The 24,230-nt window shown below is 45.6% G+C and overlaps 1 protein-coding gene across 1 annotated transcript in view; it reads left to right on the top strand.

Moving 5' to 3' along the window:
* Positions 1-24,230, top strand: part of LOC140482695 (immunoglobulin superfamily member 2-like) — a 77,367-nt gene that overhangs the window by 27,299 nt on the left and 25,838 nt on the right. Inside the window, exons 2-3 of the mRNA XM_072580218.1 lie at positions 1,941-2,294; positions 21,398-21,742. Coding sequence (XP_072436319.1) covers positions 1,941-2,294; positions 21,398-21,742 — 699 coding nt within the window. The remainder of the gene's footprint in view (positions 1-1,940; positions 2,295-21,397; positions 21,743-24,230) is intronic.

Here is a 24,230-nt window from a genome sequence, read left to right as displayed (position 1 = left end):
TTTTATGAGTGTATCAATGTGTGTGAGAGAGAGAGTGTGAATGTGTGCCTCTATGTATGTGTCTGGGTGCATCAAAGAAAGAGAGAGAATGTTTGAGGGAGAATGTGTGTGTGTGTGTGGGGGGGGGGGGGGGGGTGGGGGGTAGGTTTGCTCGCTGAGCTGTAGGTTTGATATCCAGACGTTTCATTACCTGGCTAGGCAACATCATCAGTGGCGACCTCCAAGTGAAGCGAAGCTGTAGTCTCCTGCTTTCTGTTTATATGTTTGTCCTGGATGGGGTTCCTGGGGTTTGTGGTGATGTCATTTCCTGTTCGTTTTCTGAGGGGTTGATAGATGGTATCTAGAGCTCCCCTAAACCTCAACCTGAGTGAGTTTGTGTGTTTGTGTCTCTTTGCATTTGTGTATGTGTGTGTATGTCCATGTTTGTGTGTGACAGTGTGTGCATGTGTGAGACTTTGTGTGTGTGTGCGAGTGAAGGTGAGAGAGACAGTGTATGTGAATGTGTACAGATTTGGTGGAGCTGAACAAGACCAGCATCCAGTCAGATTAACGTGGCATTAAATTTAGCATGCAGACTGAAAAGTGCTGAAAGGTTTGGTTGTGAAAATACAGCAAATCCACTCCATTGGTTAGGACAGAATATGCTCTGGAAAAAATTAAAAAAATTGCAGAACAATTTTTCAGGCATACCTGAGATTAAAGAGCATAGTGTTCATCTGTTCAACTGTCCTGTAATTGATTTTGAGTCTGATTATTACTGGTGTTTACTGTGCTTGAAGCCTGAGTGTAGATTTAGAGAAAATTACTACATGTTTTAGAGGTTGCTGGAGAATGGAGCTGTAAACATGAAGGAGACATTTTAAAGCACAGTTGCACACACAGAACCTAGTGTCATTTCTGCATAGTCCTGAAGCAGCTACAATCAACAACAGGCAGGGTCAGCATCGTAAAAGCTAACTCCAGAACACATTCCTTTTCAGATGAATAATGGACCCCTGGATTTCGGGATATGATAACCTTGTCATTCTGCAAGGATGGGATTAAATAGATGAGATTAAGAAGCCTCCTGTCTCGGAACATGCACCAGTCATTTGAGCTGGAAGCTGTGAAATGTCATCAAAACTGGCAAAAAATTCCCTTGTTTTTCTGCTCATCGTAATGGTATTTGCTGTAACTAACAGCACTGAAGTATATATGTGGAGCAGGAATGAGCTTCAGCCACAGTTTCTCTGCTTTTGGGTGGACCTCAACCAGTGGAATTACTGGTCAGTGCAGGGCAATGTGAAAAACCTGGCATGGTCTGGTAAGAGGTCACTGACTTGCAATATTCCCTTTCCTTTTTTCTCTACGCATCCTAACAGACCTGCCGAGTATCTCCAGCATTTTCTGTTTTTTTTACATATTTCACATTTCTAGAATCCTCAGTATTTTGCTCATGGTAGTTCTGAAGGAGGATCACTTGACTAGAAACATTCACTCTTCTCTCTCCACATTCTTCCAGACCTGTTTGCTTTAGATTAGATTAGATTAGATTACTTACAGTGTGGAAACAGGCCCTTCGGCCCAACAAGTCCACACCGCCCCGCCGAAGCGCAACCCACCCATACCCCTACATCTACCCCTTACCTAACACTAGGGGCAATTTAGTATGGCCAATTCACCTGACCTGCACATCTTTGGACTGTGGGAGGAAACCGGAGCACCCGGAGGAAATCCACGCAGACACGGGGAGAATGTGCAAACTCCACACAGTCAGTCGCCTGAGGCGAGATCTCCAGCAGCTGCAATACTTTGTTTTAATTTTATGTTAAAATAGGTCGCCGACAAGACTCGTGATAACAATGCAGAATCGATATCTGTAAATGTACAGATGTTTCGATAACCGCTTTGATTTGGCGTTTTACTTTTATGTTCTGATCTCGATCAATGTCTATTCGCAGGTCAGGATACATGGACAGTTCTTATCCAATCCCCTAAAACAGTGACAGTGCCCGAGGGTGGGACAGTGACATTTCGCTGTGATTTGCGGAGCAGTAATGTCGATTACACTGTGGACATATACACTGTACACTGGCACCATTCCCGACACGGACGGGTCATACTGAGTCATTATAACTACGGCGGTGTTTACCGATCGGATCGGCGGTACTCTGAGCGATTTCAACTTTCCAGAAATGTGTCCAGTAACAGCTTCATTCTGACCATCAGAGAGCTGCAGCTCAGAGACACCAATACCTACATCTGTGAGATTTGGGGGACAGTATTTGGGAAAGGGACCCGGCTGAATGTGACCAGTAAGTATTTTCTGATATTATATTGATATTGTTTCAGATATTATCATCAAATTACCATCTCACCTTGAAATAAATGTGGCTACGTCGTCACTTATGCAGTAATAACAGAGTGGAAATTATCGCCTTGAAACGGAGTAAAATATGGCCATACATATTGAACTGAACAAATGAGTGTGTGAACATGATCCAACAACATAGAACATAGTACAGTACAGAACAGTACAGGCCCTTTGGCCCACAGTGTTGTGCTGAGCATTTATCTCAATCTCAGCTCAACCTAACCTACACACCCCTCGATTTACTGCCATCCATGTGCTTGTCCAGCAGTCGCTTAAATGTCCCTAATGTCGCTAACTCTACTACCATTGCTGGCAGTGCATTCCACACACCCACCACTCTTTGCATAAATAACCTACCTCTGACATCTTCCCTATACCTTCCTCCAATCACCTTAAAATTATGACCCCTCGTGACAGCCATTTCTGCCCTGGGGAAAAGTCTCAGGCTATCTCCTCTATCCATGCTTCTTGTACACCTCTACCTTGTACACCTCTATCAAGTCACCTCTCCAGTGTAAAAAGCCCTAGCTCACTCAATCTCTCTTCATAAGACAAGCCCTCCAACCCAGGCAGCATCCTGGTAGATCTCCTCTGCACCCTCTCTAAAGTATCTACATCCTTCCTACAATGAGGTGATCAGAATGGACACAATACTCCAAATGTTGTCTAACCAGGGCTCTATAAAGCTACAGCAAAACCTTGCAGCTCTTAAACTCAATTCCCCGTTAATGAAAGCCAAAACATCATGTGCCTTCTTAACAACCCGATAAACCTGAGTGGCAACTTTGAGGGATAAGACCATAAGACCATAAGACATAGGAGTGGAAGTAAGGCCATTCGGCCCATCGAGTCCACTCCGCCATTCGATCATGGCTGCTGGGCACTTCAACTCCGTTTACCCGCATTCTCCCCGTAGCCCTTAATTCCCCGAGACAACAAGAATCTATCAATCTCTGCCTTGAAGACATTTAGCGTCCCGGCCTCCACTGCACTCTGCGGCAATGAATTCCACAGACCCACCACTCTCTGGCTGAAGAAATGTCTCCGCATTTCTGTTCTGAATTTACCCCCACTAATTCTAAGGCTGTGTCCACGGGTCCTAGTCTCCTCACCTAACGGAAACAATTTCCTAGCATCCACCCTTTCCAAGCCATGTATTATCTTGTACGTCTCTATTAAGTCTCCCCTTAATCTTCTAAACTCCAATGAATACAATCCCAAGATCCTCAGCCATTCCTCATATGTTAGGCCTACCATTCCAGGGATCATCCGTGTGAATCTCCGCTGGACACATTCCAGTGCCAGTATGTCCTTCCTGAGGTGTGGGGACCAAAACTGGACACAGTACTCCAAATGGATCTATAGACATAGACCCCAACATCCCATTGTTTGTCCATGCAGCCAAGAATCCTATCTTTAACCCTGTATTCAGCATTCAAATTCAACCTTCCAAAATGAATCACTTTGAATTTATCCAGGTTGAACTCCATCTGCCACCTTTTAGCCCAGCTTGGTATCCTGTCAATGCCTTGTTGTAGCCTGCAACAGCCCTCAACACTACTTACAATGCCTTTGTGTCATCAGCAAACTTACTAACTAATCTTTCCACTTCTTCATCCAAGTTGTTTAGAAAAAAACTACAAAGAGCAGAGGCCCAAGAACAGATCGCTGTGGGACACCAGTGGTCACCGATCTCCAGTCGGAATACTTTCCATCTACTATCACTCACTGTATTCTTTTGGCCAGATTCTGGATTAGTGGTGCTGGAAGAGCACAGCACTTCAGGCAGCATCCAAGTAGCTTCGAAATCGACGTTTTGGGCAAAAGCCCTTCACCAGGAATAAAGGCAGTGAGCCTGAAGCGTGGAGAGATAAGCTAGAGGAGGGTGGGGGTGGGGAGAAAGTAGCAGAGAGTAAAATGGGTGAGTGGGGGAGGGGAAGAAGGTGATAAGTCAGGGAGGAGAGGGTGGAGTGGAAAGGTGGAAAAGGAGATAGGCAGATAGGACAAGTCCGGACAAGTCATGGGGACAGTTACTGAGCTGGAAGTTGAGAACTAGGGTGAGGTGGGGGAAGGGGAAATGAGGAAACTGTTGAAGTCCACATTGATGCCCTGGGGTTGAAGTGTTCCGAGGCGGACGATGAGGCGTTCTTCCACCAGGCGTCTGGTGGTGAGAGAGCGGCGGTGAAGGAGGCCCAGGACCTCCATGTCCTCGGCAGAGTGGGAGAGGGAGTTGAAATGTTGGGCCACGGGGCGGTGTGGTTGATTGGTGCGGGTGTCCCGGAGATGTTCCCTAAAGCGGTCTGCTAGGAGGCGCCCAGTCTCCCCAATGTAGAGGAGACCGCATCGGGAGCAACGGTTACAATAAATGATATTAGTGGATGTGCAGGTAAAACTTTGATGGATGTGGAAGGCTCCTTTAGGGCCTTGGATAGAGGTGAGGGAGGAGATGTGGGCGCAGGTTTTACAGTTCCTGCGGTGGCAGGGGAAAGTGCCAGGATTGGAGGGTGGGTTGTTTGGGGGCGTGGACCTGACCAGGTAGTCGCGGAGGGAACGGTCTTTGCGGAAGGCGGAAAGGGGTGGGGAGGGAAATATATCCCTGGTGGTGGGATCTGTTTGGAGGTGGCAGAAATGTCGGCGTATGATTTGGTTAATGCGAAGGTTGGTAGGGTGGAAGGTGAGCACCAGGGGTGTTCTGTCCTTGTTATGGTTGGAGGGGTGGGGTCTGAGGGCGGAGGTGCGGGATGTAGACGAGATGCGTTGGAGGGCATTTTTAACCATGTGGGAAGGGAAATTGCGGTCTCTAAAGAAGGAGGCCATCTGGAGTGTTCTGTGGTGGAACTGGTCCTCCTGGGAGCAGATCCAGCGGAGGCGGAGGAATTGGGAATACAGGATGGCATTTTTGCAAGAGGTAGGGTGGGAAGAGGTGTAATCCAGGTAGCTGTGGGAGTCGGTGAGTTTGTAAAAAATGTCAGTGTCAAGTCGGTCGTCATTAATGGCGATGGAGAGGTCCAGGAAGGGGAGGGAGGTGTCAGAGATGGTCCAGGTAAATTTAAGGTCAGGGTGGAATGTGTTGGTGAAGTTGATGAATTGCTCAACCTCCTCGCGGGAGCATGAGGTAGCGCCAATGCAGTCATCAATGTAGCGGAGGAAGAGGTGTGGAGTGGTGCTGGTATAATTACGGAAGATCAACTGTTCTACATAGCCAACAAAGAGACAGGCATAGCTGGGGCCCATACGTGTGCCCATGGCCAACCCTTTGGTTTGGAGGAAGTGGGAGGATTCAAAGGAGAAATTGTTAAGGGTGAGGACCAGTTCAGCCAAACGAATGAGAGTGTCGGTGGAAGGGTACTGTTGGGGATATCTGGAGAGGAAAAAATGGAGGGCTTGGAGGCCCTGGTCATGGCAGATGGAGGTGTAGAGGGATTGGATATCCATGGTAAAGATGAGGCGTTGGGGGCCGGGGTAACGGAAGTCTTGGAGTAGGTGGAGGGCGTGGGTGGTGTCTCGAATGTATGTGGGGAGTTTCTGGACTAGGGGGGATAGGACAGTGTCGAGGTAGGTAGAGATGAGTTCAGTGGGCAGGAGCATGCTGAGACAATGGGTCGGCCAGGGTGGTCAGGCTTGTGGATCTTGGGAAGGAGGTAGAACTGGGCAGTGCGGGGTTCCCAGACTGTGAGGTTGGAAGCTGTGGGTGGGAGATCTCCTGAGGTGATGAGGTTCTGTATGGTCTGGGAGATGATGGTTTGGTGATGGGGGGGTGTGGTCATGGTCGAGGGAGCAGTAGGAAGAGGTGTCCTCGAGTTGACGTTTGGCTTCAGCGGTGTAGAGGTCAGTGCGCCAGACTACCACTGCGCCCCCTTTATCCGCTGGCTTGATGGTGAGGTTGGGATTGGAGCAGAGGGATTGGAGGGCTGCGTGTTGTGAGGGTGAGAGGTTGGAGTGGGGGAGGGGGGACGACAGGTTGAGGCGGTTAATGTCCCGGCGGCAGTTGGAAATGAAGAGGTCGAGGGCAGGTAATAGGCCAGCACGGGGTGTCCAGTGGATGCAGTGTGTTGGAGGTGGGCGAAGGGGTCCTCGGAAGGTGGGCGGGACTCCTGATTGTGAAAGTAAGCTCGGAGGCGGAGGCGACGGAAGAATTGTTTGACGTCACGGCGTGTATTAACTTCATTGATGCGTGGACGGAGGGGGATGAAGGTGAGTCCTTTGCTGAGGACTCAGTGAGGGGGAGGTCTGGGGGGATGGTGAAAACTCGGCAGGGCTGGGTGCTGGGATCTGGTGTGGGTGTAGAGCTGGGAGTGGGGGCGGAACCTGTCACTGGAGTGGGTGTGATGGTGGGGAGAATGGGAGTGAAGTCATGAGCAGGGATAATGTTCCCCTTGGGGTTCTGGGGTTTGGGAATAGTGACAGTGGGGTCTGTGGGGGGGGGGGGGGGGGGGGGCATGTCAGCAGAATGCAGGTGAGTGGTGCTGGTGGGGGCGGAAGTGGTGGTGACCACGGCAGTAGGGGTGGCGGAAGTCACTGAGCGTGTGGCATCAGCGATGATGTGAGGGCAGAAGTGATGTCAGGTGTGATGCATGAGGAATTGTGAGGGGTGGAAGTGGTTGTGGGAGTGGCCATGATGGGGGCGGAAGTGACATCATCAATCAGCGTGGGGGTGGTCGCTGCATCAGCTGCATGGCTAACGGTGGAATTGGTTCCCAGGCCAGGGGAATCTTCTGGAATGTTTGAGGAGCGCTGGTTATGGAGATGGGTGGATAAAAGTTTGTTGTACTGACAGTTTTTGATGTTTGAGATGGAATTGAAATACTGTTTGTTGAGAGTATGAATTCTCCTGAGAATGTAGTACAGAGTGGGCCCTTTGCAATTCTGAGAGAGTGTGGCCCTCAGCTGAGGCAGGGCTGACTGTAGAGAGGTTAGGTGCCAGCGCATTGCTGCAAGCGTGGAGCGGAGGATCTTGAAGGAGAACGGTTGCTGGTGTTTTTAAATCTGTAGTCTGTACTGTTTGTCCTGTTCGGGTCCGAACTCTGCTGGTTTAAAGGTGGTCCAAAGTCCGTGTGGGATGAGTTGATTATGGAGGCAGGCACTGAGGAAGCAAATGTGGCTGTGGTAGCGAGTTTGTTTCACGACATGGTTGAAGAGCTTCAGGGCAGAGGAAATGACCTGGGAGTTGCAGTGGGAGAGGGACTCCCTGAGATTCTTGTAGAGAGAGGAGGAAAACTTCTTCAAGGCAGGCATCCTTGCAAGAGGATTCACAGTAGGGTTAAAATCAACAAGGTAAAAACAATGACTGCAGTCATTGTTTTTACCTCGTATTCTTTTGGCCAGTCAATTCTGTATCCAGACAATCAAATTTCCCTGTATGTCATACCTTCTAACTTTCTGAATGAGCCTACCATGGGGAAACCTGATCAAATGCCTAACTGAAATCCATATGTATCACATCAACTGCTTGACCCTCATCAACTTGTCTCGTCACATCCTCAAATAACTCAATATGGCTTGTGAGGCATGACCTGCCCCCACAAAGTCATACAGACTATCTTTAATCAAACTATTTTTAAAAAAATAGTCATAAATCCTAACTCTCAGAATCTTTTCTAGGACCTTGCTTACCACAGATGTAAGACTGACTGGCCTGTAATTCCCAGGGATTTCCCTATTGCCTTTCTTGAACAGAGGAACAACATTCACCTCCCTCCAAGTATCTGGTACTACTCCCGTGGAGGGTGAGGATGCAAAGATCATTGCCAGAGGCGCAGCAAACTCATTCGTTATTTCCCATAGTAACCTTGGATGTACCTGGTCTGACCCTGGATGTGAATGTATCTTGATGCTTTCCAAAATGTCCAGCACATCCACTTCCTTAATATCAATCTGTTCAAGCCTATGAACCTGGTCCACGGTGTTCTCACTATCAACAAGGTCCCACGCTATAGTGAATATTGAAACAAAAAACTCTCTTAGGGCATCCCCTACCTCTTCAGACTCCAGGCACAAGTTCCCTCCACTATCCCTGATGGGCCCTAGCCTCTCTCTGACCATTGTCATATTCCTCATGTAAGTGTAGATTGCCTTTGGGTTTTCCCTAAACATTCCCACCAATGTTTTCTCGTGCCCCTCCCGGTTCTCCTCTGTCCGTTTTTGAGTTCTTTCCTAGCTACCCTGTAATCCTCTAAAGCTGTACTATATCCTTGATTCCCAAAGCTTAAATAAGCTTCCTTCTTCCTCTTGATGAGAAACTCCTCTCCTCTTGTCATCCAAGGCTCCTTCACCTTACCATCCCTTGCCTGTCTCAGTGGGACAAAGTTATCCAACACTCGCAGCAAGTGCTCCTTAATCAGCCTCCACATTTCTGTTGTGCATTTCCTGTAGAACAGTTGTTCCCAATTTATACTCCTCAGCTCCTGTTTGATAGCAGAATAATTTCCCCTTCCCCAATTATGTGTGTTCCTGGACTGTCTGTTCCTATCCCTCTCCATGGCGATGGTAAAGGTGAGGCAGTTGTGGTCACTGTCACCAAGTTGTGTTGAAGAAAAGGAATCATGATCCTCAGAATAAGCCTGATTACGTGGGGACTTTGACTGGGATGTATATATGAAAACAAATGCTTATTCCCAAATCTGCTCCCCTTGATGACACTAAATGCCTCTTGCGACATTAATTTACAATGGATGATCTTGTCATCTGTAATTTGGGAATGTGGAATCATATTTCACAGTCATTGCACTGGTGGAAGACAGGACTCCCAGGAAACTCCTTGCTAATGGGATGTCTCTCTGTGGTGGGGGCATTTGAATGGAGTGTTCACAGGACATCGCCCTCCCAGCGAGGCTGAGACCCAGAGGGGGATCAAGGCTGAACCGCAAGGAGCCTGGAATATGGGAAATGAAAATGAACAATTTAAACACCAAAATACAGTATCAAATTGGCTCTGTGGGCTGTAATCTTAAAGTTTCACCCATTGGGAGAGTTTACTGAACATTCCCGTTGTTATATGTGATTTTCCAGTCGAGATTCCCTGTAGAAATTAGTTTTTGTAACATTAACTCCAAACAAAGAGAGCAGCTAAATCCCAGAGAAATAAAAAAAAATTGTTTTTGAGACTTCATGGTGCGGTGTGGGGCAGGAGGGGTTAAAGTCTTAAAAATCCGATTCCCTCCTAAATAAACTTCATACCAACCCCGTTGCAGCTTGGTCTGGGGTCAGAAGGTAAGTGGATGACCAATGCAGTCCCAGAAGGCAGGCTGTCCCTTTAAATGATACAGTGAGGTTGGGATCCTCAGTGTAGTTGAGATCTACACCTCTAACTCTAGTCAGCAGCTTTCCCCAGCCTCAGGAAAACTGGCAGCTGGGGACTAATCTGGGGCTCAGCCGATCTATAATGACAGGATCTTTCCTTCTCCCTCCCAGGAATGGTATGGCTGTCTCATGAGAGGGAACCCCCTGAACATACCCGCTGGGTCTCAAAGAGATCTCCACCTCTCCATAACCTTCTTCCACAGCCCCAGCCCCCCAAGACCATCAGCCCCAGCTCAGGCATGTGAGACTGGGAGTTAGCCATTCTGCCACCTGCACCTGAAGTTGCCCACCTTTCTAGTGCCCAACGTGCCCCTCATCCTCATCCACACTGACATTCCCACACTGGGATTGAGGAAATATCATCTTACCCTCTCTCCCAGCATCCTTTCAGGAGCAGTCCATGCCTCAGATCCCATCATTTCACACACTTATCCCTCCAAATTGACCAGAAACTAACCCCAGTGAAACCACTTGGAGTTTTCTTTGTATTTCCCATAATTGTTGCACACCTCTCACTCACTACAAGACCCACCCGATATGCCGAGGGACCACATAGATTCAAGTCGAATCTAGGCAAAAGCTGAAGGGGTAGCAATGTTAAACAAGGGTAACACCAAAACATTGAATGTTTTCAAGAACGCGAAAAATAAAGTTCTTCAGGCTAAAATCTATGAGGAGAAAGTGAGGACTGCAGATGCTGGAGATCAGAGCTGAAAATGTGTTGCTGGAAAAGCGCAGCAGGTCAGGCAGCATCCAAGGAGCAGGAGAATCGACGTTTCGGGCATGATTCCTGAAGAAGGGCTTATGCCCGAAACGTCAATTCTCCTGTTCCTTGGATGCTGCCTGACCTGCTGCGCTTTTCCAGCAACACATTTCCAGTTCTTCAGGCTAAAGGCATCAAAGGATATGGAGAAAAAAACAGGAACAGGGGACTGAGCCATGAATGTTGGAATAAGTTCAAATTGCCTATCCCTGCTGCTAGTTTCTGTGTCTCTATGACAATGGTACAACAGCTGGAGATGCCCTTGGTCCAGGAGATCATGATGTAGAATTGGTTTGGGTGGCGATGAGAAAAAAATAAAGGAATGAAATCACTCATGGGAGGTCACAGCAGGAACTACAGTGTGGAAGACCGTAGAGAAGAAGAAACATTGTGTACATGTGATACAGGAATAATTATGAGTAATTTAAATCTACATACAAACTGGACAAATCAGATTGACATTTGGTCACCTGGATGAAGAATTCAGAGAATACTTTGGACAGTGATTCCACAACATGCTGCTGTAAGAAAGTATCAGATAGTCATTTAGACTTGGCGTTGTGGAATATGACAAGATTAATGACTTCCTCCAAGGGGAGTCATGACCACAATATGATTGACTTTTACATTCAGTTTGAAAGAGAGAAGACTGGGCCTAAGACAATTATTTTAAACGTAGATGCGATTATGCAGGAACGATTAGCTGCACTGAACAGGCAGGCAAAGTGAGGCGGGAAGCTCAATGGAGACACAGTGACAGATATTTAAGGGGGATTTCAGAATGCTCTGATTTGGTATATTGCTACGAGAAGGAAAATCTCTGAAAGGATGACCCACCATCCTTGGTTCATGAAAGAAGTTCGGAGCAAGTGTCAAACTTGAGTAAAAAGCACATAAAGATGAGCAGCAGGTCAGAAGATTTGTCAGAGTATAAAAAAGTGACAGAGAAGGGCTAAAAATTAATTAACGAGGAAGAAATTAGAATACAACCGAAAGATAGCTGGTAATGTAAAATCTTGTAGCATGTAAAGTGGCCCTCTGGAAAGAGAATGGGCAGTTGTTAGATAATAAGGAAATTCCTTCACCACAGAGGATATGAAAACCATTTCAACAACAGCTGCAAACAAGGAGGTGGATGGAAGAGAGGAACATTGTGAAATTACAATCACAGTACTGAATAAACTGGTGGAACTGTGGGTTGAGAAATTTCTAGCTCCGGATATACTTCAGCCTTGGGCATTAAAATAGGTGGCTCTGGTCATCATGGATCGGTTTGCTGTTAATTTTCTAAAGTTCCCTAGATTCAGGAAAAGTAAAACTAGACTTTAGTAAATACATTGCTTCTATAATGCTGCCTTGGGTTAAGGGGTAAGGTAGGATGGAATTCGTTAAGTGCACTCAGAAAAGTTTCCTCAAGCAGTATATAGAGGGCCCTACTCAGGAAGGGGCAAAACTCAATCTACTCTTGGGAAATAGGGCAGGACAGGTGATCGAGGTGACACTGGGGAGCACTTTGGGACCAGTGACCATAGTTCTATTAATTTTAAAATAGTTATGGAGGGTGACAAAACTGGTGCACATGTTTACATTCTAAATTGGGGCAAGGCAAATTTTGATGGAATTAGACAGGAACTTGCAGGGGTTGATTTGAGTAGTTTATTTGCAGGTAAAGCGACCTCCAGCAAATAGGAGGCCTTTAAAAGTGAGATAGCTAGAGTCTATATGTTCCTGTGAAGGTGAAAGGCAAGATTGGCAGGAATAGGGAACTCTGGATGACAAGAGGTTATGACTAGAGAAAAAGGAGGAGGCATGGCTCAGGAGCAGCCTGCTGTGATCAATGGAATCCATGGAGGTATATCAGGAAGACAGGAGTTTACTGAAGAAGGAAATCAGGAAGTGGCATGAGATACCCTTGGCAGAGAAGATTAGGGTGAATTCAAATAGGTTCTTTCAGTATATTAAAGGAGAAAGAATTACTAGAGAGAGAAGAGGACCCCTCAAGGACCAATGTGGAATGTATGTGTAGAACTGCAGGAGATGGACAAGATCCTCAATGAATATTTCTCCTCTGTGTTTACTGTGGAGAAAGACCTGAAGACTTGGAAACTTGAGGAAGTTAGTGGTATTATCTTGGGGACAGTCCATATCACAGTAGAGGAAGTTTTGGCTGTATTAGAATTTATGAAGGTGGGTACATCCCCTGGTCCTGACCAGATATATCCAAAAACACTTCAAGAGGCTAGAGAAGAGATTACGGGGACCTGGCTGATATTTTTGCATCATCATTTGTCATGGATGAGACCCCAGAAGACTGGAAAGTATTCAAGAAGGGTTACCAAGAAAAACCTGGCAAATATAGACCAGTCATCCTAACATCTGCCATAGGTAAGTTACTTGAGAAGATTCTGAGGGATAAGATATACATGCATCTAGAAAGACAGGGTTTGATTTGAAGTAGTTGGCATGGCTTTGTGAGTAGGAGATCATGCCTCACAAATTTGTTAGAATTCTTTGATGAAGTGACCAGGAAGATTGATGAGGGCAGGACGGTAGATGTAATCTGTATGGATTTCAGTAAGGCCTTTGATAAGGTTTCAATGGTAGGCTGCTCTGGCAGGTTAGATCACATGGAATCCAGGGTGAACTGGCAAACTGGATACAAAATTGGCTTGATGGTAGGAAGCAGAGGGGATTAGTGGAAGAGTGCTTTTTGGACTGGAGGCCTGTGACTAGTGCCTCAGGCATCAGTGCTGGGCCCTTTGCTGATCACTATCTATATCAATGATTTGGATGAGAATGTAAAAGGCATGATTAGTAAGTTTGCTGATGATGCAAAAATAGGCAGTATCATGGACAATGAGGAAGGTTATCAGAAATTACAGCAAGACCTTGATCAGCTGAGGAAGTGGGCTGAGAAATGGCAAATGGAGTTTAATATAAATAAGTGTAAGGTCTTGCACTTTGGAAAGTCAAATCAAGATAGGAGTTTCATGGTGAATAGTCAGGCCTTAAGGAGTGTCGTGGAACAGAGGGACCTTGGCGTACAGGTGCATGGTTTTCTGAAATTGGAGTCATAGGTAGACAAAGTAATGAAGAAGGCTTTTAGCACACTGGCCTTCATCAGTCAGGGCATTGAGTATAGAAGTTGGGAAGTTCTGTTGCAGTTATGCAGGACATTGGTGAGGCCAAATTGGAACATTGTGTTCAAGTTTGGTCATCTTGCAAGAGGAAGGATGTTATTTAACTGGAAAGTGTGCAGAAGAAATTTACAAGGATGATGCCGGGACTTAGTGGTCTCAGTTATGGGGAGAAGTTGGACAAGCTAGGACATTTCTCTTTAGAGCAAATGAGTCTGAGGGGGCAATCTTACAAAAGTGTACAAGATCATGAGAGGCATGGAGAGGGTAAAGGCACTCAGTCTGTTTTCCAGGGTAGGGGAGTAGAGGACTAGAGGGCATCAGTTTAAGATTATAGGGGAAGGAGTAAAAGGGAAGCTGAAGGGCAACCTTTTTACACAGAGAGTCTTATGCATGTGGATTGAACTACCAGTGGAAGTGCTTGAGGCAGGTATATGAACAGTATTTAAAAGACATTTTTACAAATACATGGATAGGAAAGGATTAGAAGGATGTGGGCCAAGTGCAGGGAAATGGGCTTAGTGTAGATTGACATTTTGGTCAGGCCAAAAGTCTCTGTGCTGTTGGACTCTAAGATTCTATGACTATGAGTCAAGGGATGCAGACAAAATGAACCTATGGCTGGCTAGCTTGGTGTCTGTCATGGAATCAGAGCTGGAATCAATCATTAGATGTTTTTGCTACATACTTGGGAAAATTCAGAATAATTGGGAAGAGTCAACAAGGTTTTGTGATAGGGAAATCATGTTAAACTCATTTATTAGACTTCTTTGAAGGAATAACTTGTACTGTGGATAAAGGGGAGCCAACGGGTATGCTGCACTTGGATTTCCAGAAAACATTTTACTAAGTATTGCATCAAAGGTTACTGCAGCAGATGAAAGCTCATTGTGTCAGGGGTATTGTATCAGCTTGGATCGAAGATTGGCTGGCTGACAGTAAACAGAGTGAATGCAGAAATGAGTTTCTTTCTGATTTACAGGAGGTGATGAGTGGGAATCTCACAGCAGTCTAGGACCTTAACGTTTTACAATTTACAACAATGACTTGGTATGAGGACCGAGGGCATGTCAGCTAAATTCGCAGCCAATTCAAGTTAGATTGGCAAGTATGTTGCAAAGATATCATAAGGAAGTTGAAAATGTATAGGGATGGAGTCTTGTCCATTCATTCAAGCCGCTAGATGGGGTATACTGCAGACAAATGTGAAGTTGCTCTTTTTACTGGAAGAATAAAGAGGCAGAGCATTAATTTAAAAAAAAACTGCAGAATTCCAAGGTACAGAGAGATCTAGATTTTCAAATGTGAGTCACAAAATGGTTGGATGCAGGTGTAGCATGTATACATGAATCTAGTGGTGTGCTAACCTTTATTATTGAGAGGAATTGAATAAAAACGTAAAGGTATTGTGCTGCAGTTATTCAGGGTATTGGTGAGACCACAGCTCAGATACTGTACAGTTTTGATTTTGTTTTTGAAGTAAGGATGGAAATGTACTGGAGATGGTTCAGAGGAGGTTTATTGGAATAACATCTGGGGAGTGAGTGGGTTCTTTGATGAAGAAAGGATGGACAGACTGAGCTTGTTTCCCCTGGAGTTTAGAAAAGTGCAGGTTGACTTAATCGAAGTTTATTAGACCCTTTATGGTCTTGACAAAGTGGATGTGAAAAGGGTGCTTTTTCTTGTGAGCGAGCCCAGAGCCAGGGGGCACTGTTTAAATTTAGTGATTGACCTCTTAGGATGTAGTTGAGGGGATTGGTTCATTTTCTGTCAGTGGGTTGTGCAAATTCTGAACACAATGCAACAGAACGTAGTAGAGATGGGATAGTTTTAAGGCAGAGGTAGATCTAATGCTATTGGGGTAGATGGAATGCTCAACAAAGAGATCAGCCATGATCATCTTGAATGGCAGAGCAGGCTAGATGGGCTGAATGGTCTATTTATGCTCTTACTTTGCATTTCATAGTTCCCTGTGTCAACACCATTACCGCCCCACCCCCACCCTCTCAACTGTACCCCCTCGTAGCCCTCTGGCCCCATCACTCTGATTCCTCCACTGCACCAAGCCCTGCCTCATACCCCTTTCATTCCCTCCCCACATTCCTGCCCCTGCCCATGCCCAGAGAGCCTGATAAGGAAAACTCCATCCCTCATCCCCAAGTGCTGAACATGATTCTTATAAAGTTCACATGGGAACAGGATTGAGTAGATCCAGGGCTTTGGCGAGGTTCCGCATGGTAGACTAATTAGTGAAGTTAGATCACATGGGATTCAGTGTGAGCTTGCCAATCGGATAGAAAATGCAAATGGTGGCATGGTGGCTCAGTGGTTAGCACTGCTGCCTCACAGCACCAGGGTCCCACGTTCAATTCCAGCTTGGGCGACTGTGTGGAGTTTGCACATTTCCCCCATGTCTGCGTGGGTTTTTTCTGGGTGCTCCTCCCACAGTCCAAGGTTGTGCAGGTCAGATGAATTGGCCATGCTAAATTGCCCATAGTGTTAAGTGCATTAGTCAGAGGGGAATGCGTCTGGGTGCGTTACTCTTCGGAGGCTCGGTGTGGACTTGTTGGGCCGAAGGGCCTGTTTCTACACTGAATCTAATCTAATCAAAATTGGCTTGACAGTGAGTGATAGTGGAGGGTTGCTCTTCATATTGGAGGCCTGTGACCAGTGGTGTTTCTCAGGGATCAGTGCTGGGTCCACTTTTATTTGTCATTTGTGTAAATGATATAGATGAGACTATAGAAAGCTTGTTAGTAAGTTTGCAGATGACACCCAAGATTGGTGGAGCATCCATCAGTGAAGAATGTTATCTATGATTATAAACAGATTTTGATCAACTGTGTCAATGGGCTGAAGTTTGAAGTTGAATAGGCAAATGGAGTTTAATTTGGGTAAATGCAAGGCATTGTATTTTGGTAAAACACACAACGGCAAGATTTATACAATTAAACACAGGGCTTTGGGCAGTGTTGTAGAACAGAGAGACCTAGGGGTTCAGGTCCATAATTCTTTGAAATTTGCATCGCATATGGCTAAGGTGATCATAAAGGAGTTTTGTGTGCTTGCCTTCATTGAACAGACCTTTGAGTATAGAAGTTGGGATATCACGTTGAGGTTTTCTGGTCTCCCTGTTATAGAAAGGATATTATTAAGCTGGTGAAGGTTCAGAAGTAATTTAATAGGATGTTGCTGGATTGGAGGGTTCAGTTATAAGGAGAGGCTGAAGAGCAATCCACCCAGACCCATTCCCTACATTTACCCCTTCACCTAACACTGCAGGCAATTTAGCATAGCCAATTCACCTAACCTGCACATTTTTGGATTGTGGGAGGAAACCGGAGCAAACCCACACAGACACTGAGAGAATGTGCAAACTCCACACAGACAGTTGCCTAAGGCAGGAATCGAACCCAGGTCTCTAGTACTATGAGGTAGTAGTGCTAACCACTGTGCCACCGTGCCGGATAGGCTAGGGCTTTTTTCCCTCAAGAATAGGGGCTTGACAGGTCACTTAATAGAGGCTTACAAAATCTTGAGGGATATAGGTAAGGGGAATGACATGTGTCTTTTGCCTAGATTGGGGGATTTCAAGGCTAGGGGGCATATTTTTAAGGTGAGACGAAAAAGATTTTAAAAGGACATGGAGGGGGGCAATATTTTTACACAGAGATTAGTTTGTGTGTGGAATGAACCTCCAGAGGAAGTGGTGGATATGGATACAGTCACAATATTTAAAAGTCATTTAGGTAAGTACATCAATAGGAAAGATTTGGAGAGATATGGGTCAGGAGCAGGCAGGTGGGACTAGTTTAGTTTGGGAAGATGGTCAGCATGGAGTGGTTGGACCGAAAGGCCTATTTCTGTGCTGTATGACTGTATGACACTGTGATTGTGGAGGCTCTCTTTGGGCAGGCAGCATCAATTGTATCAACACCAAGTCCTGAAGCAGAAAGCTCTTGGCCTGAGCCTGTGGTGGCTGACAACTGCACTTTTATAGCAACAAGTGACAGTAGCAACATGTTAACAAAGTATCTCACAGGAGTGTTTACTGACCAGCATTTGACACTGAATCACTGAAGCAGATTTCAGGACCAGTGACATGCATAGTAACTTTTTTGGCGGGGGGGGGAAGCAGTGGTGGGGGTGAGGGTTTGTGTGCGAATTGTTGAAGCTGACTTTGGGTTGGGAGGATTTGCTAGTGAAGCTGAAACAATAGACAATAGACAATAGACAATAGATGCAGGAGTAGGCCATTCTGCCCTTCGAGCCTGCACCGCCATTCAATATGATCATGGCTGATCATTCCTAATCAGTATCCTGTTCCAGCCTTATCTCCATACCCCTTGACTCCACTATCTTTAAGAGCTCTATCCAATTCTTTCTTAAAAGAATCCAGAGACTGGGCCTCCACTGCCCTCTGGGGCAGAGCATTCCACACAGCCACCACTCTCTGGGTGAAGTAGTTTCTCCTCATCTCTGTCCTAAATGGTCTACCCCGTATTTTTAAGTTGTGTCCTCTGGTTCGGCACTCCCCCATCAACGGAAATATGTTCCCTCCTGCCAGAGTGTCCAGTCCTTTCATAAGCCTATACGTTTCAATCAGATCCCCTCTCAGTCTTCTAAACTCGAGGGTATACAAGCCCAGTCGCTTCAGTCTTTCCGTGTAAGGCAATCCTGCCATTCCAGGAATTGACCTCGTGAACCTACGCTGCACTCTCTCAATAGCCAGAATGTCTTTCCTCAAATTTGGAGACCAGAACTGTACACAGTACTCCAGGTGTGGTCTCACCAGGGCCCTGTACAGCTGCAGAAGCACCTCTTTGCTTCTATACTCAATCCCTCTTGTTATGAAGGCCAGCATGCTATTAGCCTTCTTCACGACCTGCTGTACCTGCATGCTTGCCTTCATTGACTGGTGGACAAGAACACCCAGATCTCTCTGAACAGCCCCTTTCCCTAATTTGATACCATTGAGGTCGTAATCTGCCTTCCTGTTCTTGCCACCAAAGTGGATAACCAGATATTTATCCACATTAAACTGCATCTGCCATGCATCTGCCCACTCACCTAACTTGTCCAGGTCACCCTGTAATCCCCTAACATCCTCATCACATTTCACCCTACCACCTAGCTTTGTGTCATCAGCAAATTTGCTAATGTTATTGCTGATACCATCTTCTATATCATTTACATATATTGTAAAAAGCTGCGGTCCCAGCACGGATCCCTGCGAAACATTTGGAAGCTGACTGATCGAGGAAGAAACATGAAGAATTCTCGGGAGACTGACCGTAGGCTCTCTGTCCTCCAGCACTGAGTCCCCACTGAGAGGGGAAACCAGACATTCCAGCACCAGTTGCAGGGAGCTGCCAATCAGCTGAGCCATAGAGGACCTTAGGGCACAGGAACAGGCCAATCGGCCCCTCAGACTGCTGCACCATCTGATAAGTTCATCGCTGCTCTGGTGGTGGCCTTGATTCTACTTTCATATCTGCCACCCCCATTCCCCATCTCTTATCTCCCCGTCTGTCAGTTTTATCCCACATTTTGTCCCCTCCTAACCTTCCCTTCCTCATGTTTAACTATCGGAGTCAGTGGTAAGGTCCAGGTAGAGGGAAGCTCCAAGCTGGCCACAGAGGTTAGAGACAGAGCTCCCCAACTTGCCAGCTTCCACAGAGCAGTTAGAGCTCCGTGCCAAACAAAGACATCACGAACAAGCTATCAGGCAGACAGTGACCCAGAGAGAACAATAACAACAACAATAACAATAATAACACGGATTACTCTCAAGTACTCCTTCAGTCCCAACTTTAAGCAGCTTTCCCCAGTGAGCAGTTTGGAAGTTGCAAGAGCCCATTTGAAACAGGCAGCTGAGTGACGGGGGGGAGAGACTCCCCCCCTGGTTTAGCTCACATTTTCATATTTCTCAGGGGTGGAATGAAATCACTACAGACTCTCCACAAACCCTGATGACACTTCATGAAATCTTTTCCCACAGAATTTCAGCCAGTGAGAGTCTGATTTCAGCAATAGATGAGCAGGATCCAATTTCAATGCTGTGAACTGAGAGCTGGACTGGATGGATTTGAACAGATTGTTTTGAGAGCTTTGGGAATGGAGATTGACATCAGTGGCAGGGAGTCCAAAGGATACGGGTGGCTTAGAGTCATAGAATCATACAGTACAGAACCAGATTCTTTGGTCCAATTCATTGCACCGACAAGACATCTCAAACTGATTTAGTTCCATTTGTCAGTGTTTGGCCCGTATCATTCTAAACCCTTCCTTTTCATATACAGATCTAGATGCCTTTTAAATGTTGTAATTGTAACAGCCTCTATCCGTTCCTCTGGCATCTATACACGCACCAAACCCTGCATGAAAAGTTGCCCTTGAGGTCCCTTTTAAATCTTTCCCCTCTTACCCTCTAGTTTTGGACTCCTCTATCCTGAGAAAAAAGACCTTGTTCACTCACCCTATCCATGGCCCTCTGGATTTTATAAACCTTTATGAGGTCACCCTTCAGCTTTAACTGCTCTAGGGAGAAAAGCAGAACCTATTCATCATCAAACTTATAGCTCAAACACTCCAATCCCAACAACATCCTTGTAAATCTTTTCTGAACCCTCTTAAGTTTAACACTACCCTTCCTATTACAAGGAGACCATAATTAAACACAGTATTCTAAAAGTGATCTCATTAATATCTTGTACAAACGCAACGTGACCTCTCAACTTCTATATTCAATGCACTGACTAGTGGAGGCAAGCATACCAAGTACCTTCTTCACCAACCTATCTACCTGTAACTCCACTTTCAAGGAACTGTATCCCTGTACCCCTAGCTGTCTTCATTTGGCAACATTCCCTGGGCCCTGCCATTAAGTATATAGATCCTGTCCTGATCTGCCTTACCAAAATGCAACACCTCATATTTATCAAAGTTAAACTCCATCTGCCACTCCTCAGCCCCTTTGTCCATCTGATTAAGATCCTGTTGGAATCTGAGATAACCATCTTCACTGCCCACTACACCACCAATTCTGGTGTCATCTGCAAACTTACAAACCATCTCTCCCAATTCAACTTTAAATCATTTATATAAATGACTAAAAGCAGTGGACTCAGCACTTGTTACTTCATGTTACAGGCCTTCAGCCCTAAAAGCAACCCTCCCTCACCACCCTCTGTCTCCACCTTCAAGTCAATTTTGTATCCAGTTGGCTCCCCTGGAACCCATGTGATGTAACCTTACTAATCAGTCTATCATGCAGGACCTTGTCAAATACCTTGCTGTCAAAGTTGGCCTTATTCCAATTTAGAACTTTTAACTATTATGTCAGGTCTATCCTTTTCCATAACTCATTTCAAACTAATAGAATTATGATCACTTGCCCCAAAGTGCTCCTCCACTGACACCTCAGTCACTTGATTGACTTGTTTGAGGAAGGTCTTGATGACAGTGAGTTTCAAGAAACCTCTAGCTGTGTGAGCTGTATTGTAAAGGATGAAGGAAACACAGGGAAAGTGTGGAGAAGAAATAAATAGGCACTAAGTCATTAGGAAATAGGAAGGCAGCATGGGGGGAGACTGGGAGGATTCTGCAGTAATCAAGGAGGGAGAAGCAACAAGTTTGTGACTGAGGAGGAAGTGGCAGAGGCAGCTGATCATTGCAACCTAATCTTCAAATTAAAGTCATCCTTGAGTCTTCCAGATTAAGCTGCTTGATAATAGGTTGAGAAATTACCCAAAGTAACATGAACTGATATGTTTTTATGAAATGTTTGAGATATTTAACAGGCTTCAGACTAATTTTAATTTATTCACATGTTTTGTCTTAAAGGTGCAAATGTCCCAGTCCTTCTCCAGTCTCCGAGCCTGGAACGTGTCACCGAGCGTCACACTGCTCGGTTACAGTGCACCATGAAGAACGCTGCAGTGACACACACCGATGTTCATTGGTATTGGGAGCAACCAGGGAAGACCATGCAGTGGGGTTTAACACATGACACGAGAAACATCACACGACGGAGCATAGGATTCCCTGAGCGATTCCAATCTTCCAGAGACTCCTCCAATGAAACCTTCATTCTGACCATCACAAACGCGCAGCCCAATGACACTGGAGTCTATTACTGTAAAGTCTGGGGAGATATCAGTGGGAATGGATCCCAGCTGACTGTAACAGGTAAGTATATGAAAATTTGTTTTATAAAAAATAGCATCAAAACAGTGAACTCAGTAACAGTACTCCCAGTAGAGAGGAGACAGGACTGGAGACTTGGGGTTGTGATATTGTCAGCATATCTCTGTCCTATATTCCATGGAGCTGTGACTCCTCCCTGGGAACACATCATTGCAGAATTAATCTTCTCTAATACTGAGAAACCTCGATTATGTGAATATCAATTATCCGAATTTTGGATTATCCGAACGCGTTCTCGAGATCCCATAAAAACATTAAGTCAAAGAGGTAAGTGCACTCTGATTGCCTGTACTGAAGAACATGTGAAAACACTGGCAAAAACAAAGAAACACAAGCACCTCAAGCACCAACGTAAGGATTAGTTACACAGCCCTTTGCCAAAGTAAGTGCTTTATTCCCGTCACTTTACTGGGTCGTTCATGAAAAAAATGGCAGAAAACGTAAAAACCTGCATGAAGCAGTGCTTCTGTATTTCTATCATAACACTGAGTTCAGCAGAAACGGACAAGTGCTCTTGTGATTGTAGAAGCTGCTCAGGGCCTTGTTTACTGCTGTGATTTCATATATTTATGTGATGGTAAGGGTTTAGTCCTTCTCAGTTTCACCTGCAATTTGCACAATGCAAAGGTTAGTTTGTTTAAATAGCAGACTCATCAAATTTATGGATTTAAACAAACTCTCCAGCAGAGCACAGCGTTTGATCAGTATGGCTTCCCTTGTTTAAAGTCAAATTAATTATCGAATAATCAATTGTCCGAATTAAATACCTCCCGCTTGGATAATCGAGTTTCCTCTGTAATTTCACCTTTGAACAGAATCAACCATCTTCTCAAACTCAATAGAAATACATGTAAAAAAAAATTACTTCTGGGAGTGATCACGTTTTGCCTGTCCCTAGTTGCCCCTTGAGAAGGTGGGGGTGAGCTGTCTTCTTGAACCGCTGCAGTCCCTGTGCTGTGGGTGGACCCATAATGCACTTAGGGAGGGAATTCCAGGATTTTGACCCAGTGACAGTGAAGGAATGGCAATATATTTCCAAGTCAGGATGGTGAGTGGCTTGCAGAAGAACTTTCAGGGGGTGCTGTTCGCATGTATCTGTTGCCCTAGTCTTTCTAGATGGAAGTGGTTGTGGGTTTGGGAAGTGCTGACTGAGGATCTTTGGTGAATATCTGCAGTGCATCTTGTAGATAGTACACACTGCTGCTACTGAGCATTGGTGGTGGAAAGTCCCTGGTGAAGGGCTAATACCCAAAACATTGATTCTCCTGCTCCTCGGATGCTGGATGACCTGCTGTGCTTTTCTAGCACCACACTCTCGACTCTGAGCTCCAGCATCTGCAATCCTCACTTTCTCCTGGTGGAAGGACTGGATGTTTGTGGATGTGGTGCCAATCACACCAAAGGATCCTGAGCTTCCTGGTCCATATCTGCAATCGGGAGGGCAAGAAGTGAAGATAGATAACTGCACCTCCTCCACGATAATTCACAACATTGGAACCCTGCAAAGTGTATTCCTAGTCCCCTACTGTACTGTCTGTTCACCCATGACTGTGTTGCCAAATTCCAAATAAATGCCATCTACAAGTTTGTGATGACACCACTGTGGTAGGACAGGTTTCAAACAACAATGAGTCAGAATACAGAAAGGCGATAAAAGGTTTGGTGTCATGGTACAATAATAACAATCTCTCTCAATATCAGCAAAATAAAAGAACTGATCATTGACTTCAGGAAGAAAGGAGGAGAACATGCCCCTATTTACATCAGTGGAGGTGAGGTGAAGAGGGCCGACAGCTTCAAGTTCCTGGGGAATGATGATAACTGATCATTTGTCCTGGACCTCGCATGTAGATGTGATATCAAGAAGGCACAATGCCTCTTCTTCTGCAAGCAGTTTAGGAAATTCGGCATGTCCATAAGGACCCTCGCCAACGTTTGCAGGTGCACCGTAGAAAGCATTCTGCCTGTGTGCATCACGGCCTAGTACGGCAACTGCTTTGCTGAAGATCGTAAGAAACTACAGAAGGTTGTGTGCATAGCCCAGACCATCACGGAAGCTAACCTGCCATCCGTGGACTCCATTTCCACTTCTCGTTGCCACGGAAAGGCTGCCAACGTCATCAAAGATCCCTCCCACCCTAGTACTGCTCTGTTCCAACCTCTTCCATCAGGCAGGACATACAGAAGCTTGAACACGTGCACCAAAAGGTTCAAGAACAGCTTCTTCCCTGCTGTTATTCGATGGTTGAATGAGCCTCTCTAATTTCAAACAATGTTGATGTTGCTTTGTGCAGCTGCTGTGCAATTGTAACCGTGTATGCTTTGCTCTGTCCAAACATCCTGTGGATGTATATGTCCTTGTTTGCTATGATCTGCCTGCACTGCTTGCAAAACAAAACATATACTGTATTTGGGTACATGTGAGTACAATAAAACAAATCAAATCAAATTAAATCAAATCAGTCAAGCA

This window comes from Chiloscyllium punctatum, chromosome 11, assembly GCF_047496795.1.
Source record: "Chiloscyllium punctatum isolate Juve2018m chromosome 11, sChiPun1.3, whole genome shotgun sequence".
Lineage (NCBI taxonomy): Eukaryota > Metazoa > Chordata > Chondrichthyes > Orectolobiformes > Hemiscylliidae > Chiloscyllium > Chiloscyllium punctatum.
This window is presented reverse-complemented; position numbering and strand designations above follow the sequence as displayed.